The 16051-nt window shown below is 36.6% G+C and overlaps 1 protein-coding gene across 1 annotated transcript in view; it reads right to left on the bottom strand.

Annotated features, from left to right (window-relative positions):
- The window catches only part of ACVR2A (activin A receptor, type IIA), a 65804-nt gene that overhangs the window by 20484 nt on the left and 29269 nt on the right, over window positions 1-16051 (bottom strand). The window contains exons 2-4 of the mRNA XM_010575196.1: window positions 8787-8994; window positions 6399-6508; window positions 4842-4996 (exon numbers count right to left, since the gene is read on the bottom strand). Of these exons, the coding sequence (XP_010573498.1) occupies window positions 4842-4996; window positions 6399-6508; window positions 8787-8994 (473 nt within the window). The remainder of the gene's footprint in view (window positions 1-4841; window positions 4997-6398; window positions 6509-8786; window positions 8995-16051) is intronic.

Raw genomic sequence — 16051 nt, 5'->3', positions numbered from 1 at the left:
TTAGAGAATAAAAACAATAAATGAAAATCTTTTTGAATGCCAACAATAAAGTTTCCCCGTTACTAATTACTTTTATGTTTTTTTGAAAACAAACCATTCAAGTTACACACACACACACTCACCAAACTCCTTGGCACAGGTCTAGTGGCCTAGACCAGATGTCTGAGGTTAAAAATTGCAGCAAAGAGCAGCGCTTGTTTTGTTACATGTTCTTTTCCTACTAGTTTGCAACACAGAATTTGTTTTTCCACTGCTACACATGCAGTTGGACCTGCAGTCAGTATTTGAGAATGTGTCTTGCATCTGCCACTGCTAGGAATTCTTCTCCATCATTATTCACCTCACATTATGTGATACTGGTTTCAATTCTAATTTCTTACAGCTGAAACTGAAATATCAAAACCATGACATAGCTACAAAGTTCTATTCATACTTGGGTGTCTTCAGGAAAAGATACACTGAAGAAAGACTACCATGGTATGGTAGTGAAGGCAGCCATACCTAAATTGCCATCCACCAAAATCACAGAGTATTTTTTTTTTTATGATCAAAAAAACTTTTGAGACCAGAGCTGTAAGATCAATATCTCTTTATATTTGATATATATGTTTCAATTATTCTTAATTCTTGGTTCACATAGAACGTGACTTTGAAGACTAGGGACGTTCTCCATATGTATAGGACCAGTGAGGTTCATCCTTATGGGCCAAACCTCCTCCCCCCAATGAAGCACATAAAAGATTATTGTGCTCAATATAGGAAATACTGGGTGAAAAGCTTAAATGAAGTGATATATTGGAGGTTAAAAGCAGAAGACGTAGTTGCATTTTTCAACCATGTAATCTTCCTCTCCGAGGAGGGAAAGAAATGGTAATTCCTAGCAACTAAGCTTGCTTTTATGGACACTATAATAGACAGGATCTGTCCATTCTGAGTTTTTAAATTTCTGGTCACACCACACAGGTCTAGATCAGGGCTTTGTTATGCTTAGTGATTAAAAACACTTTGACCCAAGTAATGTCAAACATTTCAGAAGAAAGCACAAAAATAGGTTATGAAGACATTAAGTGACTCTGTAAAGCTTTTTTCCAACCCTCTCAACATATGACTCTCATTTTAAAAACAACACAAAACAAAAAAAGCAACTCTGTGATCCAGTAAGATATTCATAACTTGGGCACTCAACAAAAAGTACAAGAGGTTAATCTCTCTTTGCACAGTATGGATATAAAATGTTGGGAGCCACAGATGTGTGAACTGATAAACAAAAGTGTTACTTGTGTCAGTTATGCTATAAAATAGGTTATGGTCCTATCTATCAGATGACAGAGTGGTAACACCACAGTTGTAATTAGCATTGACTGACAACTCTGGCCCAAGCTCAAGAGATGTTAAAAAAAAAAAAAAGAGCATAGCAACTCCTTGCCATCCGCTTTCACATTTCTACCAGGAATATTTGTAGGACGCTGTGGGGAAATCTGAACTACACCTAATTTGAGAGTGAAAGCCTTTGCCTGCAAAGGTTGCAGCGTTTTGTTTTCACTGTACCTGGTGATCATGAGTGAAAATTAAATGGGTGAGAGTAACTCTATATCAAAATACACAGATTCAAATATCTAAAATACTAATCGAGTTTTTGGTAAATTTGGTCAGACGTATGAATATGTGTTTGCTGCATGATTATATAAAATATAAATAAGAAAATGAAATCGTTCTTTCAAACCGTTTTACATATACACATACGTATTTAGCAAACTCACACTCGTTAACAACTCATTTAAGAATTTAAATAGTGACAGATTTTATAAAATTTGACAGCTTTAACTAGATAGCACCCCACACAATAAAGCGAGGCATACAGTTAACAGCACAAACAAGAGACAAAGAAGTCTGTAAGCCAAGACTAATGAGAGCAGCAGCTCGCTCTGCCACGGCTGTCCCGGACACGCGCCTCAGGACCCGCCGGGCACTTCTGACTCGGGGAAGCGGCAAGGAGCATCTCAGCAGTTACCTATTCTAGTAACCCCCTTGATCTCTCTACCCAAATACCTGAAAGAACGCAAGAATGAAACACGTAAGGAGCAAATAAAATTATCTACTGCTTTCCAATCTTAAGCCAAACATATAGACTAATTCTGCTGCATGAAATTTTAAAATAATTATCTGTACATTCAAAGGGAATTTAAAGTGAAGTTAATCCACATAGCTCTGAACTGAGCTCAGTTTGGGTAGGAACTGCCTGCCCAATGCCTGCATGTACCGTGAAGCAATTTTACTTTCAAAAGGAAATGAAGTTGTTTGCATTTTCTCAGATGCTTGTCCTTTATATTTCACCACAGGTTCAAAAATTTCTTCTAGCACGTATCTTGCTTTTTTTGAAATATTCCAAACAATTTCTTTCCCTTTTGCTCTCTGATTTGTTTATTTTTTTAACTTATCCCTTCTTCTCCTAATTCTTCCAAAATTTCTCATTCTTCAGTGTTTCCTCATTTTTATCTTCTGCTTATTCCTCATCTATCCTTTCATTTTTACTGGAAGAAAGATTAGTACCAGGGCATTCTGCACATAAGTACTCCCATCACCTTCCAGAAATAAAATGAGATAACCTTTATTTGTCTCTCATACTGAGAAATCCCCGTTTTCTAGTGAGTATCTGGTATACATCTGATCTATCCATTCTACCATTTGCTACAGAAATACTTAGAAAAGAATCCATTTGCCTACAAACTCTACTCATGCCCTAATTATTAAATAAAATATTAATATTTAATATATTAATTGCATAAATATTTAAATGTTTGTTTCATGGTTATAAAATTACTAATACTTTTCCCTCTCTTCCTGCTTCCTCCGCCTCCTGTTCAAATCAGCTCTAATCAAATTTAAAAGTGGGAAACACTGCTCTGCTGCCTATGGGAGAATATTTATACATTCTATTTCCATAGTAATTTCATTTAGTTTTTCAGGCAGAAGTAGCTTTTCCTGACTTTCCACATCAAACCTTAATGCCTATTCACCACAAGATAAGAAAATGCTATTACACCATAACTAGCTCAAGCACCAACATATACTTATCCCAACAGATACAATCTGAGCATTAACAAAACAGGTTATTACCCTATTTATTAAAAAATTTATGACATGTCCACTCCTGTACCAAACAATCCATGCAAGAAAAGAACCACAATAAAAAGGAGGAAGAATATAAAAATTCAAATTCTTGATATCTCACACGTATTTAACATTTGCTTGCTTTTCTATCACTTTATCCATTACTTAATTTCTTTAAGTCTAGAAAGGAAGTCACATGCTGAAATTATTCACGCAAGTAGCAGTCATGATTTGATCTTACAGTGAAGACTACTAGGTTGATGTAAAGTCCCAAATACATAAAAATTGAGATGGATGAAATAATTATGCTAACAGATTGCATGAAGTTTGAGGATCTGTAATACTTTCTGCAAGGACAAGAAACATACTTTTTTCCTCTAAATTATGTTCTTTTCATTTGGCAAGAACATATGCCCACTGCCTCCCCCCAAACTTTTCTTATCTATTACTACGGAATGGAAACCAAAACAATTTTATTTATCAACCACAGGCAATACTGTTTCCTGGAACACGCTGAAGTCAAGCAGTAGCACTGAAAATATCACAGAAGCCGACAGTACAGAGCAAATACATGTAAATCTTTTTAAAATGCAGTCTTACCAAAAATAACAAGTGTTTTACATTTTATTTAATCATAGCATCATTGTATCATCATTGTATGAGAGGCAACGTATTCTGAGTGGTCACTGCACTGAGCTAGGAAGCTTAAGTTCAATTCCTACTGTAAAAGCCCAAGAGTAGCAGGACCCTGGGCAAGTCGTTTCTCTCTCCATTTCTACTACCACATTTTGTTCATCCTTCCTACTTCAGTCTGAAGAATTTGACATCTTAACTCTTTTCATAAAGGCCTTCTAATCTCAATTAAATCTCCAGACATAACTGAAGGAAAAGGAATTCTAGTATTAATATTAATTACACCTACAGAATCAGCTGGAGCCTGACAAGAGCAGGAACTATGTACATGCAGCCAAAAAAGGTTTGTTTTGATGCAACACAGCCAGTTTACATTTCCAGTCTGGAGACCACAGTCTCATAATATTTTCTAAGAAAAATGCAAACATAGCTAAAACTGAAACATTTGAAGACAAAACACAAAAATACATAAACAAGGAAGAGGAAAAAGATAAGGCCACAAGCTGAACTAAGCCCTGGAACTACGCCTCAACTGAAGATTTATTTTCTTTATGTTCCCTTTAACTGATACCTGTATGCCAGTTCCATACTTTTTAAAAAATAGCTAAGCGTCTACTAGTTACTATTTTCTATTCACTGAAAATTGCCATTATGAATTAGCATGTCTCCTTCATTTTTGTTTTAAGGTAAACGTTACATAAAGCTCAACGGTAAGTACCTGAGCGCAGCTGTACACAACTTTCAGACAAGTAGTCCTTTTAACTACCTGGGAGTACAGTACAAACTTCCCACAGCTGTCCAGCAGTACTGCATCTTTGCCATCTGAAGTTGTGTATTTTGTTTTTCTCCTCCCGAACAAACAGATGTGTAAAAACACTAAGTAGTTGCTCATACATCCAAAGGCCAATCAATTAAAGGAGACAAGGCTATTTAAGTAAAGCTTAATTTTCTGCTTTTGCAGCTAGCAAGCATTAGCACCTCTAAACCAGGAAGGTAACAGAAGACTTCAGCCATGTGCAGACCCTTTTCTCTCCTCTCCGCTTCAGAAAATGGTTATACCATTCACAAAAAACCAAAATCATAATGCAGCAACTTACTTGGGTTGGAACAAGTACTGGAGGATACGCTAGCTTGTGATGTCTGTACATCCAAAATGAAAAGAGCACAATAACTGCAATTCCCATTATAGGCACCAATGAATAAAGCAAGGTATTGAACAGAGGTGGCTTAGGTGTAACAGGGTTGGAAGTTGCTGGAAAAAAAAAACAACAAAACAAACCCACAGGTTTTAAGAAACAAAAATCATCCAGTGCTTGAAATGTCTAGCATCCCAATTTTCCAAAAATTCTTGCAATCAGCATAACAGGCTAACAATACTTGATTAAATAGTGTACTTTAATATAAACAGACACATATTTAAAAAGAAGCATGTTGGAAAGCGCAGAAATAACTTAGATCCCCAGATTTACACATCAGCACATCTAACTTCCTTGTGCTTCTAAGCTCCACCTATCTGCAGCATGTACGAGGTGTCTGTATTTTAAAAAGACTGTAAGAATGCCATCACCTAATGAATGAAAAAAGAATCAATACAGAGGTTTAGCCTTTGGAATGTACACAGTAACATGTCATTAATAAGTAGAATAGGCCAGAAATTATCTGCCAACATTTCTATGCACTGTTGATGTGCTGAAAGTAAAAGCTTTCTAGCTGAAGAGCCCCTCCATAGGACCTCCAGAAAGGCTCCAGAGAAGCACTGCTTCTGAGGCAACTGGTACAGGGGCAGTCACAGACCCCTGGGGCAAAAGAGGTTTCATGAGAGTGAAAAAGAACGTCAATTATTGCCTTAGCAGTATCATGACAAAAATGACAAGAATATCCCTTGGGTCAGCAAAGGCTATTTTCATCTCAGAAAATGTTATTTAATTTCATAAACAACTTCCTCTGGCTATTTGGTACACAAGACATTTGCTGTTTTCAGTTCAGTTATTAACATCGTTCAGTTTTCCAACAAAGATTAGATTCTTGACTCAAAGAAGATATGCAAGAATAATCAAATAATCTTTTATTGATTTTTAAAACAATTATTTGTTAAGTCTGGCTATCTGATTTTCTTTGTAACCTGGAAGGAAATTCTTCCCCCCTTTTTAAAGGTTACTATGTCAATTTACAGAAAAACTCAAAGGTCCAATTAGTTTAAAGAAATAGTGAGAGCATTGTTTCAAGAAGAGGAGCATTCATAGGCTGGTACACGCATATAAGGATGATATGGCTTTTAGCCCAATGATTTATAGACACTTACAGAAGCTTAACTATACAATTAAGGTAAGATTTGACAGTAACTTCTGTATCTTAAAACAGCCAATTATTTTATATTATCCTTCCTTCTCACCCTTAGAAAAGAGCTGAAGTACCTTTTATCAACTTAAATTACTTCTGGTATAGAGACCTTTCAAAATTGAAGAAATGAACTGGCAATTTTCTAGGCTCTTTATGTGAATGCACACAGCACTATCATCCAGGAATCAGAAACCTTCTGGCAGGAAAAACTGACCACAACATTTCGAAAAGTCTTATCTGCTGAACATGCACAATATGAAATCTTTCTGAATTCTGCTAAGCAGTTCCTCCATAAATGCGTTAGTCTAACTTACGTTGCGTGACCTCCATTTCTGGAAAATAGAAAAAGCGTTCATTACACATGTTGCCTTCACAACAACAGAAAAACACTTCAGGGCTGTCTTTCTTCTCTATGCAATCATTCCTGTAAAAGATAATAATAAAAAAACCTTATTAAACTTAAGTTGAGGGGCTTTTCTGTTCAAGAGAAAACATATGCTCACATTTAAAATTTCAAGTGAACTTCATGAAATCATTCAGGATAACATACTACCCAAATAAGAGTTAAATCTGAAGAAACAAATCAAAATTTTGTTATTTTATATTGCAATGAAATATCATTAAAACTGAAACAGCACATTTTTGCTATTTTTCAGACAAAGTTCAAGAAAATCACCAATAGAATACTGAAGAACAGTTCACAATCTTGATTTAAACAGGACAAACAAATGATCAAATGGCTAGCATTTAACCATAAACTCACAGTACAGGGGAAGGAGAATTTTTGAATTTTATTTTATTTTTAGAAAAAAAGATAAAAGTTCTCCAATTTCCCCTGCCTACATTATGCTCAGGGACAAGGCTTATTTCACTCAGTGAAATAACTGCAGGAAAGGAGTTCTATTAACAAATAAGCTGAAACTCTTCAAGTCGGGAAAGAAAAACAGGCATCATGCAGGAGACAACTTGACAGAAGAAAAAGAAGAATTTGAAAATCCTGCCGAAATAGTTGAGGATTTTAAATACAGCTGAAGATTGTCAAAAGAGTTTTGGGTTCATCTGCAAAAATGAGGGTTATTTTATAGAACCAGCTATTACAACTACACTGTACTGTAACTTCCATAAAACATGTATTCCTTGATGTTCTTAATCTGCTGTTGTTTGGAGTTCACCATACTGTAACTCCCTGTTTGGTAAACCACTCTTCACTCCCAGAGATAAGGTTTTGTTTAATGGCTATTTTAGACAAACACAGCAGCATGCATTCTTATGACAAGTTACAGTTAATGAGGTCTCAGAGCCAGACAAATTTTTACACAGTTTTCAACTATTTCCTTACCATCCTTCCCACATTTTATTTCTTCTTTTAATTTCTTTTCTTTGCTCAAGGGAGAATTCAGTATCAATTTTTTTTTAGACTGTTCAAAGATACATGTGGAACTAGAGGGATAACAATGCTATAGAACCTAACTCCATTTCCAAATTGAAAAATTCTATTTCCATCCTAAAAGTTTAACATTTGGCAGAAATAAAATTAGTTCAGAACACCCCCACTGTGTAAACACCCCCACTTCTTCTGCAAAGCTACAACTAAATGGATAAAAAAAAAAAAAAGTACTTTCCCCTCCTAAGTGACTTACAGTTACTAGATACTAGTAGAAACAAATAAGATTTCTTTAAAATTGTCCTTCGCCTTCCAGCATAGCTGAATTTTAATCATGCTGTGCAAGCAAGCTTGCAGATACTTTGCCACTTCCCTGAGAAACAGATAAATCAGAACTACCGTTCGGCTTAGCTTTAAACTGTCATTAAAGTAGAAAACATCCTAGTGTGTGGGGAAACTTTATTTTGTAGAAATGACTATAATGATTTCTTCTACTCATTCAACATTTAAGAAACACAAAAGGAAATTTTTCTAAAATACTACTAAAAATAATTTCTAAATATATTTCAATGAAGATCTATTATGCTTTTATTTTCTTAAGTCTCTCCCTTTCCAAACAGTAACTGTTTTGGTCAAATAAAACTTAATGCACTACTTCAAAGAACTAGAATACCATTTCTTAAGAGAGTCATGACCTTTATTCAGCCAATATCTAACAACCCCCAAGTCCTGCTGTTACCTCTCACCGGTACTTGCTAGACCATCTGTTATAAAAAAAAAATGACTGAAATTTTAGAATATTCGATGTCACTTAGAGCTGCCACTGAAGTGAGCTTTTTAATAAACCAGCAAAATACTTCCACGTTTAAGTAAAGAGCAGACACAAAGTGCTGCCTTTCATTCTCCAAAGACCTTGGAAAAGTGAACTATAAAATTTTGCATTCTGGTTTCAGTAACTATATTTGCATTGCTTGGCAATAACAAGTCTTTAGAAAATATTTTATTAATGGCCTAAAAAAAGAATAAATTAAACACCGGGTTTTTAGTATACAGCAAGTAAATAAGAGAAGGTAAAACATGCTATTCTGCAAACAAGACAAAGTACTTCAATGAAGTCGGGTCACTAAATACAGGTAAGTAAGCAAAAAAGACAAAAGCGTGTGTGTGTGTGTCTAAAACCAAGATAACTATTCATAGGGCACTGTATTATAATTTTTTCTCAAGTACTGTTTGCAAAGGGGAGGATGGATAAATTACGGACAGGCAAAATAGTTTAAGATTACAAATACATTTAAGATTTGTAGAAAAACTCGCTTACCTGTCATAACAATTGATGTCATCTAGCCAGCACCCTTGCTTTACAATTTCAATTGATCCAGAAATATTCTTCCATGTAGCAAAACAATGTCGTCTTTTATCTTTATCACCATAACAAGGTTCAATACCACTGCGATTTGTTTTATCTTTTTCCCAATTAGCGTTGTAGTAGATACACTCTTGTGTTTCTGATCTGCCGAGTATGGCACCTTTAAGGAATGAAAAGTAAATCACAATTAAACAGCATTCTGAAGGATGAAACATATGAACAGTCAAAACCAGGATGTAGTAAAATATCCTACACCATTTGTACCAATATGCCCTCTCCCCTCCTTTTTTTAATAAAGAAAACATTTGAAGTTCACAAGCATTCCAAGTAAGTGTTGAAACAGAAAACAAAGATCTTCTGTTAAGTCAAAAAGTGACTTGGATAACTTATCAAGACTTGAAGAAATAAAGAACAAGTTATGACAATGCTTTTCTCTGAATAGCAATAGCAGAGAAAATTTAAAATACTGAACATAAAGATTTAGTTATAATATTAGCCAAAGAAGAAGTTTTAGCTAGCAGAATTTACCAAAAGGCATTTTTGGCTCTTGTTACACATGCCAAAAAAGCAGTTAGTACGTCTTAGAAACCTAAGCCGAACTAACAAATTCAGTTTTAAATCAACATTTTTTTCCCCTAGCTTTCATCTGCAATGCAGCTTCTTAACACAAAACACTGAAGTATAAGACACGCTGTGCTAAAATAGTATCTTTTATGTCATTCTGATTTGCCAAGTGAGCAACTGGAATTGAGACCAATAGGTGTGAGGCAACAGTCCCTGATCTCCAAGGACAGCGCTGGTTTTTTGCTGTGTGCTCCCACCCAGTCAATCAGCTGCAACATAAAAGACATTAGATCTTTATCATAACTCAATAACCAAGCGCTTCCACTCTCAGAAGGCCCAGGGCCACATCTCCCCTTCCCACAGCGCGCACCCAACATATGCAGTGGGATCAACCACGATGGCTGACCTGCACGCTTCAGGCAATAAAAGCCAAGTGGTGTTTGGAGCCCAAAGCACCGATGCAGTCTCTGTTAAACATGCTGGTGAAACCAGAAAAGACTAGCTAACCTATCCTGGTATCACATGATTTTTATTCTTTTGTCATCCCAGTATTCTTAGAAATAAAAGTTTCTGACCTTTTGAATTTAATTTTGTCTTTTAAATTACAAGTGCAACTGATTCATCAATGCCTACTGAGAACCTACAGCAAAACGCAGCAAATATTAACCGACTGAAGCACCTCAAAGTGGAGCTAACTTCATAGTTTTAACATGACATGAAGCACCCATCTGCTTTCTGCAAAGGTAAAGGGGTGTTAGAATGCAAAACTGGTAACTAAATACTGGAAGGGAGTAATAACTGGCTTTTACTTCTGTTTTTATCTAGTCAAATACTGCCAAGAGCGTGTCATTAATCTTCATGCAAGCTTCATCCTTTAACATGTATTAAAAACATGGAGAAAAAGAGAGGGAGATCAAAGAGCTAGATAGTCAGAGAACTTGCTTCAAAATTGAGGAAGGGTCAGGAGAATGACAAAGCACGTTTACTTCACTTGTGGACCCATCTGATATTTTCAAGAAAGACAGTTATATTACACATCATGCTGAAGATCAGATTTAAACAGAAAAGGTCTTCCATAGCAGTCAGTTTCGTACATATTTATTTGTATCACTCCTTACGTCCTTTATTCACATATATTCACAATAATTTTGATACACCAGCTATTGCTTTGTAGCCATACCCATACTTCTCATTCTCCTACACAAGGGTATAACGAGCAGAACAGCTGTAACTCCAACTTGTTTTGTGGGATGAAATCTTCGTCACCCACACGCTCTATCCAACAGCACTACGAGGTGGGGATTGGGGTGACTGGTACACTGGTAGGGGCTTCCACCACATAACACCTCCTCAAAACACACACAACTGATGGTAAGGTAATTTTTCCTCGGTAAAGAGAGACCTGATCTATGGGGACCAAAAAAGTTGCACCTCTCAGGGTGATGAGAATTATTTCAAACTGAAAATTGCTGCAGCCCTCTTGAAGCGCAGCACAGGATGTCAGAGTTGAGCGCAGTGCTGACCATACTGGGCATCCCACGTTACCACCTTCAGAAACTTTTGACTTTGACGCATTCCCAAAAATAGGCAGAGGATGCTGCTTATGCTTTTTGGGAAAGAGCCTGGATGTTCAATGGGAGAAATGCACTAGCCAGCTGGTAACACTGCGAGATGCAGCATGTTAACTATTATATTCTTTGTGCTGCAATGGCCTGACCTTTACAACTCCCAGCTATGGCAAGAAACAGATGAGGCAACAGATTGAACAATTTGGTTCTGTCAGTGCAATAAAGCAGAAGTCCTGGATTTCTCTCATACGTGCCATTCCTTTTCTTCTGCTGCCAAGCCTAGCTTTGAAGGACCACAGACAAGCCGAATCTGATGAAATTCTGAAACTACAGTAAAATTAACTTTGCACAAATATTCTCCTTATACATGTCTTCTCTATAGTCACGTTTTCTTACTCATTAATGCTCTTGAACAGTTCAACCTACCCGACTGGCCAGCAATCACACTGTTGGTTTAGTGACTCTGACTGGAGCATCTAACCCTAACACCTTCTCTAGGGGCTGAGCAGCCATTTGCAATAGGTCTGGCCAGACTAAACTGATGTATGGACACACCAGGACAATCTTGGATTAATCTTTCAAAGTAGAAAAGCGGGAACGTGGTGGAAGCAAGGGAAGAAGAGAAGGGGAACCACACAAAGAAGGCAGCCCTGAGCCCACAGCACAAAAGAAGCATCTGCTTATAACCTGCTCTGCCACCTCCTCCACAGGAATCAAAGTCTTAGAGGAGAAGGGCAGCTGGCATTTATAACAAGAGCAAATTTATCTGGGTCCCAATTTAGGCATAGTATGTCTATAATGAAACTCCTATAACCATTTTGAGTGCTGACAAATTGTTTTCACATGGAATTGTCAGGTCCTCAGGAATCTCAAAAGGCAAAATGCTGCTGTTGAAAGAAGCCGTGAGCAAAGCACCAGCAGTATCCTATGGACTGAACTTAAAGTCTGAAATCTTCTGAGAGGAAAACACACCAAAAAAGCAAAGAATATTCAAGTATATAATAGTTTAGTTTCGGCATGTTAAGACAGATCACATATAATACATGCTGTTATCATATTGCAGTTAGTGTGCTGCTGTATCACTATACATTTGTGTTCATCCACAACAGCTGCAGTAAGGAAAGAAAACCAACATTTGCTAGTGAACTTCTGAACTGCTGTTAATACAGGATACACTGTAATTGTTAGCACCACAGAAAGCCATTTTATTAGAGTGCACATGTGCAGGCTGGAAAACCTCACCTTAGGAGGAATTTGAAGGACTGGCTACCATTTTTTTCAAGCAGAAAGACTATATGAATGCCTGAAAAAAAATCCAGCCAGTTTTTTTTTTTAATTTAAAGAGGGGGAAACAATGAGATCTATGCATAGCCAATAAGAAGGACTACACTAACACAGCCCTAATTTAGAAAGGGATTTCCAGAAAGATACTGGATGAAATACAAATTCTCTATTGCAGATACCACTACATTACACGCAGAGGGAAAAGAGAGAGATAAACTCTGGGACTTTATCATCTAGCTTTATTTATAAACCTGAAACTGAGCAACACAACCGTATTGGTCTGTATACCTGTATACGCAGGAAAGGTTTCATGACATTTTTAATAAAAAGTCTGAAACATGATCATGATCATCTCCCTCATTTCCTGAGAAGACTTCAAAACAGACACATCCTCCCCCTCACCCTGCGTCCTACTCCCATCCCCAAATACTGCTTTTGCAGCGTATTTGGTTGGGATACCACGTAAAGACACAAAGGCTTCCAGTCAAAGGGAAGATGAATCTGCAATTCCTTGCTGGTTTATGAAATCTAGCAAAATTTTTAAGCTGAAGTCATGAAAACTGGTGTAAAGGCTACAAAGATTAGTCTGATGGCACTGGGATCTACAACATCAGCATAGAAAAAAAAAAACCACCCAAAACCAAAACCCCAAGTCTTCTGAAAGCCAGTCTACTTAATGGAGATTGCTCTGATGGGTACTCCCAATATGGGCCTAACACATCCTTAACTAGAAGGGAACTAAAAATAAAATTTCAAACTTATTTCTGCATGTCTTCCAGCATCAGACAGAACTGCAGACTTCTTTTCCATCTAATATGTTTCTGAGATGCAAACAGCAACACTGAAGTATGGAAAGAGTAATCAGACCTGTATTTCATGGTTGCACAACCTACCCAGGCAAGTCCATTACACTGCACTTGAACTTGATTCTATTATAACCATTAATGACAGTATTGGTAAGGATTTATACGCAGGAATACTCATGTGATAGAAAAGGACTTTTTTTTTTTTTTTTTTTTGCTGTTCCCTAGAAAACTTAGTATATAAGAGAATGAAAGGGCAAAGTTTAGTCTGGCAGCTACCTATACTTACAGTAGAAAGGCTACTGCAATTGTATGATGTTTGAGATGAATTTGAACTCTTTCTGAGCACCAAGATCCACAAACATATAAGGAATGGAGTATACACACCAATATGTTCCAAAATATACTTTGTTGACCTTTAGACAAGTATTAGTCCTGTTATCACAATTCTCAATGCTCGCAGGAAAACAAGGACTGTACTTCATATAAACTGAGCCAAAGTACATTCATTAAATCTAAACACAACAGCAATTAACTTAAGCAATACAAGAACCAGGAAAAAGATAAACAAGACAGTAAAGTACGAAGTCACCTGAACTGTTGTCCCACTGCCTTATACAGAAGATGCATATCTTTTCAGACTAGAGTTTCTCATTACTGTTCTCCTTTTCAGCACGTTCCACTAAGTCTGCATTGTAGTTAATCAAAAAGTCATTGGGGACGAACTGAGAAATGCCACCAAAGTCCTGCACCTCTGCACAGAAGTCTGCAAGACTTACTATCTTTTAAGAGGCTAAAAGGTTAATCTTAAAAATTTAAAGATTGACTTGATGTTCTAAAAGGCTTGTTTCTTTTCCTAATATTTAAAAATAAAAAAATAAATCGAGTTTGCAACTCAACACGTGTCCTACAGTAAACTTGAAAGTTTTAGTGTAGCTTTTTGTATAACAATAGCTATATTAAAACTTTAATTCTCCAGGACTATAGTATGATCAGCAGGGGGGGGGGAGTATGAGGAAACCTATATTTGCTTAGATAGCTCATCATATACTTTGAAAATTTTTCAATTTTTTTGCAGTTCACACCTTGCCAAAATGGAAAACTTGTATGGATGAGCCTGCCATGGAAGTGTTAAATTCCCTAGCCGAGACGAACACTTCTGAAAAAGAGCTTTCCGGAGGAAGAATCCAGTCTTGAAAAACTGAAGAATGATCTACCTAATGGTACTACGCTAAGTCTTAAGAGCCTAGGTTCCTAAATATAGTGGAAACTATGGAGGATAATGTCACCTACAAACAAGAAATACAACTGAGAAAGGAGGTGGTTAAAAAAAAAAAAAAAAGAGAAGAATAGTATCACTCAACTACTATACTGTTAAAAACTCCTTGAAACCCCTTGTTTGCTAGATGGACAGCAACAAGAAAACATTTTTCTACTAGAAATGTGTCTTCAGGTTTTGCACATAAGAGTATGGAAGATAATTTTTTTAAAAAGTCAGCTGCTATAACCACTTAATGTTGTTATTTTATATATAAATATATGTGTATCTATATATCTTGGGTTTATTTTAAAAAAATTATAGAGAGCGTGAATACAGATTCTACTCAGTGTAGAGAATATATCGAACCATTCATCCGCTTTTGAAGTTCGGCAACACAAAAAACCATTAGGTATCAATCCTGGATCCATGAGAGCTTCTAAAACATAATCAGGTAATACATATATTTTACTTTGGAAACAAATGATCAGACAGCAAGCATGGTATTTGATCTCTCTTTTTGTCACAGATCCAAAGGCTGGGGCTCTGGCAATGGAAGGTGGAGTTGGACCATTCATTAGCTTTTTTCTGACACTCAACAGGCAGTGCACAATGCATCAGCCTTTCTGAGATGAGCTATGGAATTAATACATACTTGCAGAACTCTGTACACAGCTTGAGTAGATCACCATTTCTCTCCAGGCTGCAAGCAATGGACCAAAACACTCTCACATTTTTAATCTCATCAGCACTTCATTTTTTACAGTTAAGTTCCACTTAATGCTTAAAGGCACTGCAATATTGTAGTTCTAGTAAGAGAAATTTGGTAGACTTAGCTATCATGCAACTTACACAATTTTTTCAACAGAAATACCACTTCAGACTACAAAATACTATCCAAACATGACCCGCAACACAAAATTAGATACAATTAAATGAAAGAACTAGGACTTTGGAATCTGTAGAAGAGATGCCCTTTGAATATCCAAGTTAGAAGAAACTCTCTACCTGTGAATCCCTATGCAAAAGCGGCCACTTGACCTTTCGAAGTTCAAGCTTCAGTAATTAGCCACTTTAAAGAAACCTGTGCATCTATAAAACCGTGAACTCATTCTGATGACTCCTCCAGAAGAGTATTTGACACTATTAAACTTTTTATTCATTTAAAGAAAGACCTATAGTATTCAGAGACCTGAGATTTTAGAAATCGTGGTGGCAGAACTAATGGAATGCAACTTTAGAGGATAAGGCCACAACAATTCAAGGAAAAGGATGCAAGTAAAGATGAGGAATCTCTTAGTTTGATTGTTAGTCTGAGAGACTCCACAGTACCATCCAAAGTAACATCTCCATCTGAGTGATTAAGGAAAACGGGATTAAGGGGGCAATTGTGATACGTGGAGTACTCAGGATGAGGCCACTGCAGGAGGGGTAACAGCAGCATCTAAATCTTGCTGAACTCTTGCTCAAGGAAAAAAAGAAGATTAAATTAGTTTTGCAGTATGTGTTCCTCTCCGCAGTCCCTCCAAGCAGTTTGTCCTATTGTTAGGAGAAATTAATGCTGCCATAATAGAATTTTGTAGAGAACTTGCATTTTCTGCCTTGTACTGAATATATTTAAGACTAGATTTAAGTAAGTGGGGAAAAAAACCCCAGACCTCTGGTGTCCAAGTTTTCCAAAATCATTTCAGAGCAAAGCACATGGCAGAATATGGAGAAAAGGGGTCAGGCAACATCTAT

The sequence above is a fragment of the Haliaeetus leucocephalus genome, unplaced genomic scaffold (assembly GCF_000737465.1).
Source record: "Haliaeetus leucocephalus isolate CR32 unplaced genomic scaffold, Haliaeetus_leucocephalus-4.0 Scaffold451, whole genome shotgun sequence".
In the NCBI taxonomy this organism is placed as follows: domain Eukaryota; kingdom Metazoa; phylum Chordata; class Aves; order Accipitriformes; family Accipitridae; genus Haliaeetus; species Haliaeetus leucocephalus.
This window is presented reverse-complemented; position numbering and strand designations above follow the sequence as displayed.